The sequence below is a fragment of the Buteo buteo genome, chromosome 7 (assembly GCF_964188355.1).
Source record: "Buteo buteo chromosome 7, bButBut1.hap1.1, whole genome shotgun sequence".
NCBI classification, from domain to species: domain Eukaryota; kingdom Metazoa; phylum Chordata; class Aves; order Accipitriformes; family Accipitridae; genus Buteo; species Buteo buteo.
Genome location: NC_134177.1, coordinates 35,536,057 through 35,554,192, shown reverse-complemented (window position 1 = coordinate 35,554,192; position 18,136 = coordinate 35,536,057). Strand labels below are relative to the sequence as shown.

At 64.2% G+C, this 18,136-nt stretch overlaps 1 protein-coding gene across 1 annotated transcript; it reads right to left on the bottom strand.

Moving 5' to 3' along the window:
• Positions 1-3,197: 3,197 nt before the first annotated feature.
• On the bottom strand, positions 3,198-17,073 carry SEPTIN4 (septin 4). Its single transcript, XM_075032423.1, has 12 exons — positions 17,014-17,073; positions 11,226-11,525; positions 10,893-10,986; positions 10,688-10,774; positions 9,666-9,789; positions 9,333-9,467; positions 9,124-9,241; positions 8,654-8,755; positions 8,137-8,233; positions 7,829-7,991; positions 5,441-5,540; positions 3,198-5,142 (listed from the first exon to the last, which is right to left on the bottom strand). Exons 1-12 carry the CDS (start codon positions 17,014-17,016, stop codon positions 5,083-5,085), a joined length of 1,383 nt encoding a protein of 460 aa, XP_074888524.1. The 5' UTR covers positions 17,017-17,073; the 3' UTR covers positions 3,198-5,082.
• Positions 17,074-18,136: the final 1,063 nt, after the last annotated feature.

Sequence of the window (18,136 nt, the reverse complement as noted above, 5' to 3'; positions counted from 1 at the left end):
ATTTTTGGCCTGATAAATAGCCTATATTGGCATCACTAGCCACAGGTGGGTTTCAGGATCTTTGTAAAATGAAGGAGAGAGCAAGGTGGGACTGAGGCAGTGCTGGTAAAGGAGGGAAGGACCCCATGGGGGGCATTTCCTGCCCCAGCTCCAACCCACAGCAAGGGGAGAAGGTGGATGGGGCTGGCAGCTCCCCACAAGGCAGCTTTTCTCCATAGCAGAGGTGTCCCATCCCTTGGACCATTTTGGTGGCCTCCTCTGGACCCGCTCTAGCAGGTCCACGTGTATCTTGTGCTGAGGACCCCAGAGCTGGCTGCAGTGCTCCAGGGGGGTCTGAGGACAGCGGAGCAGAGGGGGAGCATCCCCTCCCTCGACCTGCTGGCCACGCTGCTGGTGATGCAGCCCAGGAGCTGCTTGGCTTTCTGGGCTGCAAGCCCACATTGCCAGCTCATGTCCCATTTTGCACCCACCAGTATCCCCCAGTCCTTCTCCACAGGGTGCTCTCCATCCATCCATGCCCAGTCTGTGCTGGTTCTGGAGACTGCCCTGGCCCAGGTGCAGGACGTTGCACTTGACCTGGTTGAACTTCATGAGGTTCACATGGACCCACTCCTCCAGCCTGTCCAGGTCCCTCTGGATGCCACCCCTTCCCTCCAGCATATCAACTGCACCACTCAGCTTGGCAGAGAACCAAAACTGGTATGTCTTGGGTGATGCAGAGACCAGAGAAACACAGAGCCTGGCCTTAGCTCTCTGCCAAGGACATCTGGAGCACCCCTTTGAAGTGCTTCAGCCACTTTAGCAGAGAAAAATAACACAACCACACACTCGACAGGCTTTTGCCATCCACATGGGGATAAATGACGGCACGGGGATGGGTGTAGCTCTCACTCAGGAGCTCCCTGGCTCTGACACCAACATCTGAGAGAAATATCGATGGAAGTATTTTGTGCTCTGTGATTCAGGTCATCTGAAGAACACAAGCAAGGAGGAGAGTGACTGCCAAAACCTCCGCACTGGCCTGACCAGCTTGCTCTTACCTCCTGAAGGAGGCAGCTGGCGCTCGTCCCAGCCTGGCCATGCCGCAGGTGACCAGAAGCAGCCGAGAAGCAGCTGAAAGCAGAGCCCCTTTCTGGGCTCCCTTCCCTGTGAGACCACAAGACGGGGTTCCATCCATGGGGAAGACGGGAACAAAGCCTGTCCAAGCTCTCCCTGCCCTTGCAGGCAGTTCTGCCACGTGGGGAGCAGAGGAGGGGGCAGAGGGGTCTGGATGGCCCCGGAGGGGCTTGGAGCAGACACAGAAACCTGGGGATGGTCTTGGAGGCAGCAAGCAGAGGGGTCCAGAGAAGATCCAGGCACATATGGGGAGGGGGAAAGGGATCGGAGGGTGTAGGGGGTGTCACACGGCGGAGTGGGTGAGCACAGAGGGACCAGAGCTGAGCTGAAGGTGCTCGGTGGGGGGGTAGAGCTGTTCGAGCATGGGGAGCAGCGGGGGTGGGAACCAGATAGGAGCAAAGCCCTGCAAAGGGGAAGAGAGCTGGCTGGGGTATGGGGGTAAAGAGGAATGGGGGGCACCTGGGCAGGGCCAGGCAGGGAGATGAGAGGGTGGGGGGGTGAGTGCCAGTAGAGGGGAGCACAGGAGCTTATGATGTTTAGAATCAGAGGGACTGGAGGGAGGATGTGCTGAGGAAGAGGGATGGGGAGAAACTACAGTGCACAGAAGGGGGCCATAAAGGACTGGGGGTGCCCCCAGAGTGGGAAGGCTGGTTTTCCAGTCATTCCCCCCCTCCACCACAGGCTTCCTACCCATGGGGTGAACGGCAGGCAGCACAGGGTGCTCTGCTCAGCAAACAAGCTGGGGGCGCTGTGGGTGGCCCCAGCACCCACCATCCCAGGGTGGCAAGCGAGGCCATAGCAGCAGCAGGTCTCACTCACATCCAGCAACCATCGGGTGGAAATAAAACACCGGGGAAGGCAGGAAACCCCACAAGCAGGTGAACAGGCAGAGAGGACAGGGCTGGGCCAAGCACACCCACAGTACAGGGGCTGCTGAGCTTAAATAGGGTGTCAGGGGTGTGGGTGGGGTGCAGGTGAGGGTGCTCAGGTTGATTAAGGCATCAGGGACAGGGACGTACATGGATGGATGGCATGGCATGGCACGGCACGGCGCGGGCATTTGCTTCCCCCAGCATGCCACAGCCCCGCAGGGTGCAGGCGGACAGGTACAGCCCTGTGCCATGTGCATGACGGCTGCTGCTGGGTGTCATGGCAGGGGACACAGGATCACCCCAACACACTGCCCTGGGCTGGGGCCAAGCCTGCACGAGTGAGGGTGCCCTCCCAAACTGCCGGCTCCCTGCTCCCGTGCACCCCCCCACACTCCACCTGCTGCCACCCCCCGACCAGACCCAGCAGGGCTGGGCTGTGCCAGGATCTGCTGGTTCACAGCAGGATTTGGGGCGCCCAGGGAAAGCCATCGAGCACCCCCACCCTGTGCTGGACTGGGCACTGTAGGGAGGATGGCAGGGTGCAAGGGGGGTTGCAGGGGAGGGTAGCAGGGTGCAGGGAGGGATAAGGGGGTACAGGTGGATGATGCCCAGTGGAAGGCAGGTAGAGACACAGCTCACTCATCCCGGTGCCGCTCTGCCCACCCCTCCTACCCCTTCACCCCGCCAGCTCTGAGATAACCAAACTGAGATAACGGGGCATTGGTACTCGCAGGGGAGGCCCAGCCACGCCAAGTGCCCACAGTGTCTGCCGGCAGGCTCACCCCACGGTGGGGGGTGTGAGGATGCCCGGGGGCAGCATGTGGAGGGCAATTCCATCCCCTGGCTCACGGTCTCTGCTCTGTCCCCCCCCAGTTCTCATCATGGCCCCAGCACCAACAGCACCTGGGGCCATGGGATCCCAAGGCAGCACGTGAGAGGGGGACCAGCCAGTAGCAGGCACGGGGGACCTCATCCTTGTGTCCCCCCCATCCCCAGAGCTGGGTCCCACGGGGCTCTCCCACCCTACCCTAAGCTGGGTGCCCCTGTGGATGCAGCACAAACACCCCAATATCCATCTTGAGCCTTTGCCAGGGAAACAGGAGCCAGGAGCAGGTGGCCACGGGGCCGACCACTGTCAGCCCTGTCCTTGCCTGCCCAGGGATGTGGGGTGCCCACTGCCCATGCAGAAGTGACTCAGGGTTGCAGACAAGCCAGGTCAGCCGTATTTATTGAGAACAGTTGTGGAGGGATAAAAATATTTCCACTAGCTCTATAAGAATTTATAAACCTATACTCTGCTTATCCTTTAATAAATGCCTCTATGACCATCATGCGAAGGTAGGTACTTCTGTAAGAAAATAGCAAGATTAAAAAAAGGAAAGCGCTAATACACCCTGTGGGGTCCTGCCCGTGGGGTCCCTGCCCATGGGGGCCAAGGGACCCTCCGGCTGGCATGGGGACACTGTGGCACATGCCGGACACTGCCCCAGCACCCTGCAGCACCCACCCTGAGCCTCGGCCGGACGCAGCCCCCATCAGCCAAGCTGCCTGGACGCAAAGCCCTTGCCCAGGGGTGAACCCACACGGGGAACCCCAGCTCGGGTGGCCCTGCTGGGGAGGGGATGCGTCCCCCTGCCAGCGAGCTCCCAGTGATCCCACTGCTCCCGGTTCTGTCTCCACCCTGCAGCTTTGCCATCCCCTTTCGTCTTTCCCTGTACCCAGAGGGGAGCAGGGAGCTGGGGGGGGTTCGTGTCCATCTCCCCAGGGATGCCCTGCGGCCGCTGCCTGGGGAGGTGCAGCCCAGGGCTCGCCCCAGGGACACACAGTGGTGCTTTTCCAGGAAGCAACGCAGATGGGGACATCCCGGAGGGACACAACAGTGCTCAGCAGGGCAGCAGCAGGGATGGGGACTTCCTGGGAGGACACAGGCACACGACATAGTACTCTGCAGGAAAGCAACACAGAAAGGGACAGCCTGGGGGGGACGATACACTGCAGTGCTCTGCAGGGCAGCAACACCAATGGGGACATCACGGGGGAATATGGGGACACAGAGCAGTGCTTTGCTGGGAAGCAACATGGATGGGGACATCCTTGGGACACACACAGTGATGCTCTGCCAGGAAGCAGGAGGGACAGGGCCGTCTTGGGGACACAGAGGGACACCACAGACAAGCAAGTGGCACCAGGAGCCGAAATACCAGCAAGAGACGATGCTGTTGCCTCGAGTCAGGAAGCACCGCAGGTGCAAGAGAGTCATTATTGCATTACAGGGCCGATATCCAGGGGGCCAGGCTGGGGCCCCAGCCTCTGATTTGGGGTTCAAGGGACTTTCTCTGGGGACTGTGATTCCCCAATACTCCCCATGCCATGGCCCTCCCCACCACCTGGGGACATGGGGGGCTCCCGAGGGATGACCTGGGTGGGGATAGGGTCCCTGCCAAGGACACAGAGCTGGACACCTTCAGTCCCTCCTTGTACCGGTGCTGGCATGGAGGCAGCCAAGGGTCTGAGTGCCAGCTGCCAACCTGGCCAGGATGGCGGCTGCCCCTCCATCCCCTTGGTCACCTGCGGTCCCCAGGCGCTGCTGTCCCTCCATGCCAGCCAAGGCCAGGGGAGAGCAACCCTGTCCCCCACAGCAGGGCAGCTGGGGCTTTGGGGGGGGCTGGGACCAGTCCCCCCCTTTCCTCTTCCCTTAAGCCAGGGCCGAGCTGAGCGTAAAGGCTGTAAGCAGGCAGCCCAAGGTGACACAGGGACAAGGGACATGACATGGGGAGCAGGCTGGCCGGTGGCCCTCCCCAGAGCTGCAGGGGAAATGGGGAAAGCCAAAGCTCGGGGGACAAAGCTGTCCCCAGCCTGGGGCAGGGCCAGGGCAGCAATGTGGCTGGGACAGGGGACCCCCAGGCTGGGTGCCCTGTCTCCTAGCTGTCCCCATGGGATGGGCGCTGGCCGGTTGGATAAGGCAATACCGCAGCAGCTTAAGGTGGCGGGTGCGGTGTTGGTACCAAGTCTCGCAGTGGGGCTGGGGCAGGATGGAGCGTGATGTAAACACTTCTGATCTGGGCCGGTGAGGAGGAGGAGGAGGAAAAAGGGGCTAGTGCGAGTCCTTCATCTGCTTCTGGATCTTCTGGAGCATCTCTTGCATCCGCCGCAGCTGGAAGGGAGCAGAGCAGGGATCATGGGGGGGTGCTGGCACCTCCCAGCCATGCCAGCTCCCTTGCAAACATATTTGGGTCAAGCACCCCAAGCAGATTAGGATCACCAAGAACAGTGGGCGGAGTAGGGGGGAACCGTCTGATGCCCCTCCAACACCTCCTCACCCGTGGCCTAAGGGGCAGCAGCTGCTGGGATGCTGCAGGAAGGGTGGCCTCTCGCAGCTGTGCCACTGCTGGGGCTGGGGACATGGCGGGGACACTGAGGGCGGGGGGGGCTCAGCCTTCCCCCACACTCACCTCCTCATCCTTCTCCCGGATGAGCTTCTCTGTCTCCGCGTCTGGCACCGGGGGGATGACAGGGATGGGGAAATCCGTCCCACTCTCTCGCGTCAGCTTGCTGTGGGCAGAGAGAGGAGGTGAGGGTGCTGCCACAGCCCTCCCGGCCCCCCACGGGGACATTCCCCCACGGGGACATTCCCCCGCGGGTGCCTGCAGGCCTGGATACCCCAAACCTTGCAGATACCCACCACCTGCCTGCACAGACAAGGAACCCCCCTGGCCAGGGCTGCACTCGGCCCTTTTCCCAGTGGGGGGAAACATGGGCAGCTCCAAGCATCCCCCCCAAAACCCAGCACCCCCAACCTGCTTCAAACCAATTTGGGGGGACCCAGGGAGGCACCGTCACAACAAGGGGTGCCAGGGACCTCCCAGAGCACAGAGCCCTGCCTGGGTGCTTCAAGCTAGGGTCAGGCTCTCCTTGCCCAATATTTTCTCTGCTGCTTTAAAACATCTTAAACTCGGCATCTCTCTTCTCTCCCACAGCCACAGCCCCCCTGAGCACCCCACAGCCCATCCAGCCCCAGGGATGCTCTGCACCCCTTTTCCCGAGCATCACCTCCCATTCAAGCCCATCCCTACTGGAGGGAGCTGTGGGCGTCCACCTGGGGCCACCCCACCACACAGGACCACAGCCAGCCGAATCGATGGCTTCTCCCATGCCAACGGCTATGGGGAGGGACCAGCAATCCCAGCCGGGTCCCTGTGGATGCCACGTGCTACCCCAGTGGGTGACGACATGGCTGGGACACTGCCAATGCGGCTGGCAGGGGTCACGCGTGCTGCCACGTGCCACCGCCACGTGCCACCCGCCGGTGCAGCCCCTCCGCATGCAAAGGGGTGATGGACGTGGTGGATGTTGCACGGGTGGGCCGGGCCCCCCCTGCGACGTGGGGTCCATTGTGTTGAGGGGGCTGTGCCAGCATGCCACAGCAAGGATATGGGTTTTGGCCACGTTTTGAGCTGCTTTGGAAGTCGCTGCCTGTTGTCACGACTCCTCGCCATGGGAGGACCCAGGGGAGGGCACGTCAAGCTCCTTCTATCCCTGGCAGCAAGACGAGGTTTGAGCCAGGCACTGGCAATGGGGCAAGCAGTTTCACCAGCCCAGGAAAACCTGCCTCCCTAGAAAAGGCAGCAGGCCTGCCTACCGCTGCCTCCTGCACCCCAAAAAGCACATTCCCCCTGGGATGGCAGCAGGATAGGGGTGCCAGCCTGCAGCCCTTTCCTTGGGCAGCTTTTGGCTGGGAAAAGCTAGGTGCCACCAAACGGTGACACGTCCCCCCAACCGCACCTTGCCTGGGTGAGCTGGGGTGATGCTACCAGCACATAGTGTCCTCCAGGCACCGCTGGTGGTGCCGGCACCCCAAGGGCAACTTGCGTGGGCAACAGGTGGGTGGCCACAGGGTCAGCTCTCCCCGAGATCAGCTGCCTGGCCCTTGCGTGGGCACAGAAGGACCAAGACAGCGTTGGGTACCAGCAAGTACTTTATATAGGGACCAGGGGGATGGGCAGGGAGAGGAGGGCAGCGGGGGCCCAATGTGGCCCCGGCTGGATCCTGGCTCAGTCGGCAGAGCAGTCGGCACAGCAGAGCCTCAGCACGGAGGGATGCCGCCTTCTCCGGCGGCACATATGGAGAGACCATCTTAGAGGCACCTATAGTCATCGCCAGCCCCTCCCACTGGCACTGCTGCTTCAGCCCCCCACAACCCACTTGCTCCCACACCACTCCAGCACCCTGGCTAGAGGGTCCCACCGGGGACCCTGCTTTGGGGGGCTCCCTGCAGCATCTTGGGGTGGCTAAAGGGGATGCGAGTGCCATGAATCCAGCTGGTACCGGTGGCAAAGCCCCAGCACCGGGGGCTTGCTTGGCTCCCGCTCCAGCCCCAAAGCCTGCAGGGACACAGGGTCCCCCTCACTGCTAGAGCATCCCCCCCCAGTCCTGGGGGGATGCAGAGTCCCCTTGACTGCTGGAGCATCCCCACTGAGACAGACCCAGCCCAGCGGGATACAAAGGGTCTCCCTCACTGCCAGAGCATTTCCCCCCACCCTGCAAGACAGCACCAGCCCTGGGGGGACACCGTGTCCCCATCACTGCTTGAGCATCCCCCCTAAGACAGACCCAGCCTTGGGTCCCCTTGCTGCCAGAGCATCCCCTCCCAGCCAGCCCCAGCCCAATGGCATGGGAAGGGCTGCCCACCGCACCAGGGCACCCCACCATGATGCCTGGCATGGACCCACAGACAACCCCAACCCCCCGAGATCACCACTTGCAACGGGCTGGGGTCACCCCTAAGAGAGGAGACGCTCCCCCCCCCCCTTCAGCCTGGCGCCCCACTCCCAGCCCCATACTTGCGGTTCCTCTCCTTCACCACCATGCGGGTCATGCTCTGGATGCACTGCGTGCGGTAGTTCTCATAGTGGGTTTCCCGCGTCACGTCCTTGAGGTCCTGCATGTGGGTCCTCACCAGCATTGTCCGCAGCTTCACGAAGTCACAGTGGGATGGGTTCTCCACTGCAGGGGAGCCTGGGGTCAGGGGGCCACAGCCAGCCCCCCCATCCCCCTAAGCACCCCCAGGCTGAGCAGCGTGGAGATGGAGCACGCGATGTCCCCATCCCCTCAGGGCTGGTGGGATGCCGGCGACACGGCCCAGCGTTACCTTCCACGATGCCCCAGGGGTAGAGGCGCCCACGGACACGCCGGCCTTTGGCCTCTACAACCGTGTTGCTGCCGATGACGGCGAAGGGGATGCTCTCCTGCAAGAGGACGGCAGGGGTTAGCAGGGCTCGGTCCTGCCCGCTGTGGCACACATCCCTCCACACACATCTCTTCAGCCATATCCAGCACCCATTTACCAAGATACCCAGGAGCCCTGGCTATGGAGCACCCTCCACCCCAGCCCCATCCCACCAAGCTGCAGGTGGCACCTGTGGGGTCTTGGTGATGTGCCTGGGTAGTGCGATAGGTACTAAACCCACCATCCTGGGGCTGCCAGAGGGCTTGCATGGCCCCAAAGAGTCCCAAGAGTACCTCAGAATGAGATGTCCTCCCAGCCATGGGGTTCTGCCTCCCCCAAGGATGGAGCTGGAGGAGCCCGGCCCTTTGCAGGGGGGGTGGACTAGATGAGCTTTAAAGGTCCCTTCCAACCCAAACCATTCTACGATTCTATGACCCACCTTCAGTGCCTGGTCCTGCAGCTTGAACTCCTCATCCTCATCCGAGTCACACTCGGGGAACTGGTAGATGCGGATGCCATAGTGGTCGATCTCCTCCCGGATCTGGAGGCAGACAGCCCTGCTGAGGGCACAGTTCTGGCCCTCGGAAAAGGGGTGGGAAGCACCACACAGTGCCAGTCTCCCCCAAGGACCCACAAAACCCTATCCCCTGCAGGAACTCCCGAGACTAGATGTCACGGACAGCCCCCTGCACCCTTCCAGCCCCTAGCTGAGCACCAGGGAGACATGTCCTTGGTGACCACATGGGCAACATGGTCCTCTACAGTGCTGCGAGCATGGAGGATGCTCCATGGCAAAGTCCAGGCAGGGGTTGGAGAGAGCCCCCAGCCGAGCAGGGACCCCAGCCCCAGGGCACCCCCATCACCAGGGACCCACTGAGATGGCTTCAGGCTGTGCCAACCTCCCCGTACTTTGTTCTTCATGCGCTCCACCTCGGCAGGGGTCAGGGTGTCAGCCTTGGCCAGCACCGGCACGATGTTCACCCGCTGGTGCAGGGCTCTCATGAACTCCACGTCCAGGGGCCGGAGGCTGTGGGGGAAGGCCAGTGAGCACCATCCCACCAAGCCCCTTCCCCAGCCCCCCCCCCCAGCCCAGCAGCACAGGCAGGGGCTGCCCGTACCCGTGGCCAAAGGGAGAGATGAAGTAGATGCAGCAGTGGACCCGGTTGTCCTGGATGTTCTTCCGGTTGAGGCCACTTTCGTCACGGAAATACTGCTCGAACTGTTGGTCGATGTAGTCGGCCACCGGCTTCCAGCTGCAGGTACAGGGAGGCAACTGTCTGAGTCCCCTGTGGGACCCCAGGGCTTTCCCTGGACCCCCAGCTCAACACCTCCCGTGGCTCAGCATCGCAGCCCAAGGAGCCATGGGCATCCCACCCTCAGAGCCACTGGCACCCATGGTGGTGCTGCCCGGCCCCAGGGAGACACCCCCCCACCCCCTCCATGGGACACACCACTCGGTGTTGTTGACAGCATCACCAAAGCCCGGTGTGTCCACAATGGTCAGGCGCAGCTTGACACCCTTCTCCTCGATGTCCACCACGTGCTTGGTGATCTCCACCGTCTGCGTGATGCGCTCTGCAGTGGCAAGAGACATGTCGACAGGGAGGGGGAGCACCCCAGGCGAGAGGTGATGCGGGTGACATGGGGAGATGCTGCAGCCCCCGGCTGTCACCCCCCACCCTGGGGGGCTGAGGTGGCTTTGCAGTATCAGGCCCAACGTGTGCCAGGGTCCAGCACCAAGAGATGATGCTCCATGCCATGGCCTCCCACACCCACGTGGATGTGCACCCATCCCTCAGTGGCTGTGCCACTGCCAACCAGTGACAGCCCGGCTCTGGCAGCACAGCGGTCTGCTGGGGCCAGGCATCACCGTGGGAGCATTTTTGGCTCCCTGTACCCCCACGTGTGACCCCACGGCTCCAGGACTGCACATGCCCCTTTATGCCCATGACCCCTCCATGTCCTTGCATCCCCAAGGATGCTCCTGTTGCATTGTGTGCACGTGGCCACACGCGTTTTGGCTTTCACTCCAAGCAACGGAAATAAATCAAACAACCGCCTCAAAACAAATCAAGCAACTGCCTCAAACCCCTGGGGATTTGGGCAAGTTTGGGCGATTTTAATTCAAAAACTGGCTGCAGCTGAACCAGCACTGTGCCCTGGACCCCGACTGACCCCAGCCTCCTGGATTTGCTGTGGCTCCAGCCGATCCCCAACAAGCTTGTTTTCCCAGTGGGGACAAAGCCCCCACAGGGGGTCCCCATGCTGAGCTGGGGGGGAGGTCCCCGCTGCCTTGGAGCAGCGCCCAGTGCCGGCAGGCAACTGGCACCATGCCACAAGCAGCTTCAGAGACCCAGAGGAGCCCGGCTGGGCAGGGACAGGGGCTGCAGCCCCCTGGGGATGGCAGAGGGTGCTGCCACCCCCCCCGGATACCCAGGACACCCCACCACTGGGACTGTCATACCCCCCTCACCTTCGGCGTTCAGCAGCTTGCGGTCTCTGTACATGTCCGTCAGGAAGAGGCTGTTGACCAGGGTGGACTTGCCCAGCCCGGATTCCCCTGGGATACGGGGACAAGGGTGAGGGGCAGCAGCCGGTACACCCCCCCCCCCGGCTCCATGGCTTTTGGGATCCAGAGTGGGATCAGTATCCCCCATGCCAGGCTCACTCCCCCGTACCTGCCACCATGAGGGTGAAGTCGAAGCCCTTCTTCACTGACTTCCGATGGACCTGGTTGGGCAGCGTGGCAAAGCCCACGTACTCCTTGTCATCCTGCGGGCAGAGGGGATGTGGGACAGGGGATGCCACCATCCCACCCCCCACCATCCTGGTGGGCCAACCCCTTGTCCTGTGTCCCCCCGGCCCCCGAGGGGTCCCCCAGGTTGGAGCACCTCATTATGCGGCCATGCCTGCCCAAACCCCTTGGGTTCGGAGGGTGGGACCATCCTCCACCGTGGCTCCTGCAGCCCCTCACCCCATGTCCCCCCACTCCCTGCGGATGCATCCTGCACCTCAGAAGAGTCGTAGGGGTCCAGCTGCCCCCAGGGGCTCCGTGGGCGGTTGGGGCTGGGGGACGGGGGGGCAGCGATGTGCTGCTGGAAATCCAAAGGCCGAGACCGGGAGAAGATCCTGGCGTCCCTCTCGTCGGCAGGTTCATCAGGGGGGACCCTTCCCACGCCACAGAGGGGGTGGCCGGGCTCCCGCCAGCTCTCCGGGGGCTCCACCTTCCTGGGGCTGTCGGCCGGTGGGCAATCCCGCAGGAGCTGGGTCAGCTCAGCCTCCTCGGAGTCCTCCTTCAGGAAACGCTTTATCTGGGGACCAAGGGAGGAGATGACACCCATGGTGGCAGTGCCAGCCTGAGGTGGCATCACCCATCTTGGCATCATGAGCACCCAAGCTACAGCAGCCAGACACATGCACCCCAAGGTTGGCAAGGATGGGAGGAGAGGGGGACACAGCTACCCCAGGGGACCAGCCACCACCCTAGGGACAGCCATGGGATGGCAGTAGGGACAGCCACGGTCCCATGCACCCTGGGAGCTTACAGCTTGCGGCGTGGGGACAGCAGTCAGGTCCTGGCACTCCGGGGGACAGGGACCTTCCCCCTGGGCACCCCACTGCTCCTTGAGGTCTTCTGGGGTAGCCAGGGCCCCCAAGCACCCCATGGCCTGCCAGGAGGACAGGGAGGGGGTGCCAGGGAGGAGGGAGAGACACCAAGAAGAGATGAACAGCAGCGGCAGAGGAGTTGGCAGGGGGGCCAGACCCAGGGGGGAGGCAGACCGTGGGCAGGAGTCTGCCTGTGCCCCCCTGCCTGCTCGCTCGCAGGGTCTCGGCGTGGGCGATGGCACAAGGGGCTCCCACCGCTGCAGTCCCAGGGGACAGCCAGGGCAGGGGACCTGACCCACAGCCATCACCGACCCCACGTGCAAAGGGCTTGGGGCAACACAACCTGTCACGCAAAGGGGCCACGAACCCCATGGCCATGCTCAGGCCGTGTCCTCACACGCACCGGGACACCGGCACCCCCTTGGCCTGGCTCTCCCCATCCTGGAGCTGGTGCAGGCAGCAGCCCCAGGCAGGGGCTGGGGGGGGCCAGACACAGCAGCCCCTGAGCTGGTTGGCCCTGTGGGGTGGCGGGGCTGGGACGAGGGACAAGGACGCTGGGACTGGGACGGCTCCACATCCTGTTTACAAGTGCTGGCGGGAGGAGACGTGTTCCCAAGAGCACGGCTGGCAGCGGCTCCCATGGGACCAAGCCCTCCTGCCAGCAGGCACCAGGGTCCCCGATGCCTTGCCACAGCAACTGCCAGGATACCCCAACCCCATGGGCATGAAGAACCCCCAAATGGGGGACACACAGGGTCTGGGGGAGCCCCTGACCCTGCAGGTTCACACTTGGGGGTCAGTGCCCCCCCCAGATCAGGGCCTGAAGGCGAGAGCCCTCAATGGGGACATGTGTCCTCCCCCATCCCATGTCCCCGCTCCGTCGGTGGGGAGGGCAGCTGTGCCGGCGGCAAGGCGAGATGCACCGAATTAGCGGGCTGGAAACAAGGTCACGGCGCTGTTGGGGCTGTGCGCTCGCACGCCTGCCCCCCGCTCCCTGGTAGCCCTGTGGCCACCAGCACGGGGGGCCACACACGGTGCCTGGGTGGAGGGGCAGCAGGTGCCCCCATGGCAGGGGCTGCAGGGCCCCCATGCTCCCTTCTCCCCCAGCGGGTCAAGAGTGCTCTGTGGGTCTGTGTGACCACAGCATCCTCTTCTTCACCGATCTTGACCTGGGGGGGCTCAGCACCAGCCCCCACTGCAGCACAGCCCGGCTGGGGGCCACACAGCGTTGGGAGATGATGCCACCACTACTAAGCGCTCCCAGCCCCGCTGCCAGTCCACCCCACAGGGCTCCAGCCCTTCGGGGCTCCACCTCACCCCCCCACCCCAGAGAAGCCGATGGTGATGCTGTGGCACGGGAGGGGTTTGCTCGGCATCCCCAGGGGTCCTGCAGCAAGTGCATCCCACAGCAAGGCTGTGCCGGAGACAGAGCATTGACCGTAGCACCTCCCCGCAGCACCAGGGTACTCCGGGTCCCCCCATCCCCATGTGCCCCCTCTCTCGCCCCACCTGGGAGGAAGGCTGCCCCTGTACCTCTTGCCCAGGCTGCAGCTCGGGGCAGGTGGCCATGGCAGAACCAGCGTCACCCGTGGCTGGGAGAAGATGCCGAGTGGCACCGGCTGCGCTGAGGGATGGGGAGCGGTATTAGCATAACTCCACCCTGGGCAGGGACCTTGGCCCCGGCATCCACTCCACGGCACCCAGCAGGCAGGCACGGCCCCTGTGGGTGCTGGGGGCAGGACCAGTGGTGGGGGGGGGGCACAGGAGGGGAGAAGGAGCCCCACGGCAGAGCAAAGCCCAGCTCCTGCCCAGTTGTCAAGATGTCAAGGTCCAGCAAAGCCACCGTTGGCCGAGGAGGTGGCAAGGCAGGTCCTGGGGGGCTGCATGACCACCACCAGCAGCCCCCCTGGGCTAGGCAGTTTGGCTACAGCCCAGGAGGACATGAAGCCCTTGGAAACACCTCCATCCCAGGACAAAAACCTCCTCCACCCCAGTGCACACCAGTTCCTCTCCTGCTCCCCACCCCAGAGCAGCTATGCCGGCAGGGCCCCCCAGCCTCTTTGAGGGGAGAAACCTAGTTTTCCATGAAAGACTGTTTGAGAACTCAACGCTTTTGTGCCTGACAGTTAAAGCTTCCCCACACAGCTCCAAGTCACTGCTCTGGCTGGGCCTGATGGGTCAGGCTGGGAAGGACCTGACCCCGGGCTGGGAGAAGCAGGGCTGATGCTCACCACAGGGATCCCTGGCAGAAGCTCCAGCAGTCCTGCCTCAGCTTCCCCAGCTCATCCCTGGGGAGGCGAAGGGTTAACAGTGCCCCAAGAGGCAGCGAGGGCACCCAGGCTGGGCTGTCACTGGCGGGGGTCATCAGGGACCGTGATTCACCTTGATGCATGTCGAGATGCATCAGAGCAGCTCAGGCACGCAGCCGGGGTCACTCAGCCGTGGAAGGGCTGCGTTCGCCAGGAAAGCGCTAAAAAGCCCTGAAGCATCGGCCAGTGCCAGGACAGGTGCGATGAACCGCAAGCCTGCGGACACAGAGAGGGGCCTGGATGCTTCTGTGCCAGTCCCCAGCATCCCTGGCTCCCAGCCACCCTCCTAACTCCAGCTCTGGATCTCCCCCCCACCCAGTTTTGAGGCCACCCAATGCCAGCGGCAGAGACCCTGCTGTCCCCACCTGGCCTCAGCGGTCCCTGCTCAGCCCTGTCCCAGGGGAGCAGTGCCACCATCCCCAACTGACACCGCACCTCCCTAAGGGAGCTCCCCAATGGCTTTACAGCCCCTTTCCCTGCCCCGTCCCAGCCTGAAGTATCGCCCCCCCCCGCCACACCACCACCCTGGCCAAGCTCTGCACCCCATCAGCGGTGGCCCTCGCGCCCCAAATCCACCCTGCCCAGTGTAGCATAGCTTTCCTACAACAACCACCGCTTTCCAACCGTCCCACCCCACACTCCTGACCCGAGCGGGGATTTACCACAGTGAGAGCTTGGGGCTGCGCCGGTGCCCCCGTAAGCGGATTATACGGCCGGCTGCGCGCGAGCCGGCACTCGGCGCCGGGGCTGTCACCAGCCCGGCAGCTCTAACGAGGTGGCACACGCGCTGCCTCGTCTCTGCCTGTCATGTTGCATCACACCTTCCCCGCGCAGTGACAGGCCGAGGGCCGCGGCAGAGCAGGGCACGGGGGCAGTGGGCAAAGCCTGAGCTGGGAAAACCACCAGCTGCCCATTAGCATCTTCCTGCCTGGCACCACAATCCTGTGGGATGTGTTTTCCCAGCCTGTTTCTGCAGGGAAAAGGAAGGGAACATCCCGGCAAGTGCTGTCCCTGCAGCCAGGCTGACCAAGGCATCCCCAGGTGACATCCAGATGTGCCACTGGCGGCACAGCACACTCCACTGCAGCATGATGGCTGAGCGTCCCAGGCACAAACACCCTGTCCCAAAGGGATGAACCAACCCCATGTGGGACAAGTGCACGGTGGCCCCTGCCAAAGCCCAGCTCTGCCGGGACCAGCCTGGCTCTTCCCCGGGGCAGCCAGCACCTGCGCTGTGCCTGCTCCAACCTGCCTCCCGCGGGATGCTCCCGCTGGCATGCTGCAGTTGGAGTTTCTTACCCCCAGCTCTCCCTTCCCACCCTGTCAGCAGCATCCCAGTTGGGAAACTGAGTCTACCAATAGCTTTAACAGGAGCAGGGTGCTGGGCACCGTATGTATGCAGGGACAGGCAGCGGCAGGGGTCCCTGGTCTGGGCAGGGTGTCAGCACTAGGCAGGTGAGCACACGGGATGAGAGCCTTTCCAACACATCCCTCAGTGCAGCAGCTCCAGCTCCTTTCCTGCAGGGAATCCTCCAGCTCGAAGGGCCTGCAAGTACCTGTGTGGGGACCCCAGGATGGGACCACGTGCAGTGGCTGCCCACAAGCCGGGAAGTGAGAGTGGGGCCTGCCTGCACTGGAAACAAGGCACATAGGGATGGGCGAGAAGATCCAGCCCACTAAGAGCCAGGAGCAGAGGTCGAGGGGGACCATTGCTCATCCTGCTTGTCCGGGTGAGTTGTGGACTGCTTTAGGGACAGAGGGATGTGGCGCCGGTGTCAGGGGGCACCGGCTCCACCTCTGCGGGTCCTTCTGGATGTGTCCACACCCACCTCCAGCCCCAGCTCACCCCACATCCACGGCCAAGGGAGCCCAGGTCCCCTCCAGTACCCAGCTGTGGCTGTCATCCTCCCCCCCAGACGTTTCCAAGCCTGGATCTGTCCATCCCCAAAGCCACGGTTTGGAGCCTTTTGGGAAGGCGTTCGCTGGAGCCGGTTGCGACACACTCCCCAGCCACCCTCCTATCTGGTTTCACTGCGTCCCGCTCCGGAGGAATGTGCCGGTCCCGTTCCCACGGCGGCTGCTGGGGAAGGACGGTCCCCACCAAGGGCGGTTGTCCCAGCGGCCGCAAACCCTGGTGCCACGCAAGCCACGGCCACCACCCTCCATCTCCATCCCCACCCCGGGCACGGCGAGGGCCTCGGCGTCCCCGCGGGGACGTGGCCCTGACGAGCGGCTCCTGGAGACCTGCCACCGCTGTAGAGGGGTGATGCAGGACAGGCTCCCACCGAGCCGGGAAAGCCGTCGGCGGCTCCAGACCTCGCCGGTAACTGCAGAGACGGCCCCGAATGGCAGCTAGGCTCCGGGCGTGCGCGACGGTCCCCGCAGGAGGGCCCGGCCAGCCTGGCAGCGCCGCCGGGACCGCAGCCCGGGGGACCTGCCAAAAGCAAGGCCGGGTGACCGATGCTGCCCTCGGAGCCGCTCGAGAGCGGCCCCCCCCTGCCCACGCAGGGACGCCCCGGGGGTGCCGCAGGTCGCGGGGACGCGCAGGTGCCGCTCGGAGGCGGCGTCGCCTTTCCGGGAGGCGCCCGCCCCGATGCCACGGTGAGGGGCGGGCGTGCAGCCCGTCCCGTGGTCCCGTCTCCCGCCTCCGCATCTCCCCGGGGCTCGTCCCGGAACGCCGCCCGGCTGCTGCCCGCCAGGACCGGGCAGGTGCCGCCTCACTGCCCGTGCCCCCCCCCGCCCCGCTGCGGCACCGGCGGCCCCGGCCCGCTCCGCCCCCGCCGCACCGTCACCTTCACGGAGGGCACCGGGATGCGGGAGCGGGCCCGGCCCCCCGGTGCGGTGCGGTGCAGCCCGGCCCGGGCACCCCCCTCCCCGGCCTTACCATGGCTGCGGCGCCGGGCGCCGTCCGGGAGCGGCGGCTGCCGAGCGGCACGGCCGGGCCCCGCCGCCGGGATTAGCAGAAATAGCAGCCGGCGGGGGCGGGGGCGGCCCGGGGCGGGGCGGGCGGCGGGCGGGGCGGGGGCGGCACCACCGGCACCGGGCACCGGGCACCGGCATCAGCACCCGGCACCGCGCACCGTCCATCGGGACCGGGAGCTGCACACACCCCCCCGGGCACCGGCACTGGAAACGGCACCGGGGCACCGGCATCAGCAGCCGGCGCTGGCACCCGTTACCGGTATAAGCACCGGGCACCGGCACCGGGCACCGCACGCTGGACGCGGGGCAGCGGTACGAGGCAGCAGCACCGGGCGCCGGGCTCCGGCATGAGCACCGGGGCACCTGTACCAGGAGTGGGGTATGGGCCACCGGTACCGCGGCCTCGGTACAGGGAACAGGGCACCTGCACCGGGTACAGGGCTTTGGCACTGGGCACCAGTACCAGGTATAGGGCACAGGCACTGGGGTACTGGGCACCAGCACTGGGGTACAGGGCACCAGCACTAGGCACATGGCCTTGGCACTGGGTACCAGGTACAGGGCACCAGCACAGTGCGCTGTGCACCAGTTGCAGGGTCTCAGAGCAGGCAGAGGGTAGTGGGTACAAGGCTCCAGCACCAGATACTGGTACAGGTGAAAGGGAATGAATGGCTCCAGCACCAGCAAGTGACCTCCTGGCAGCAGGCATCAGTACCGGGCATTGCTTGGCAGGTACCAGGGACCAGGCAGGAGGCACTGGGTGCTAGTCACTGCACACCAGTCGCTGTGGGGGAGCACTGGGCACCGGGCACCAGTCAGTGGGTATTGGGTACTGGGAACCATGCACTAGGTACTGAGCACCAGGCAAATGCACTGGCACCACACATCAGGCACAACATGCCAGGTACCAGGGACCGCACTGGGCACCAGATCCCAGCCTGCTTCCCCCTCCCAAAGCCCTTCCCAGGTGTGATGCCAGGCAATCCTGCCCACGGCCCTGCCTCGGCTCAGCTGTGACTGGCTGGTGGGCTGGAAATCTGGCAGGGGGAACCAGCAACCCCACGGGCAGTGTCCCTGTCCCCATC

Excerpts from the sequence above, each read along its gene's own strand:
- SEPTIN4 (XM_075032423.1), bottom strand. Across the intron at positions 10,775-10,892 it reads CTTCACCCTCATGGTGGCAG|GGGAATCCGGGCTGGGCAAG; the intron begins GTACGGGGGAGT and ends CCCGTATCCCAG. Across the intron at positions 5,143-5,440 it reads TCCGGGAGAAGGATGAGGAG|CTGCGGCGGATGCAAGAGAT; the intron begins GTGAGTGTGGGG and ends GCTCCCTTCCAG.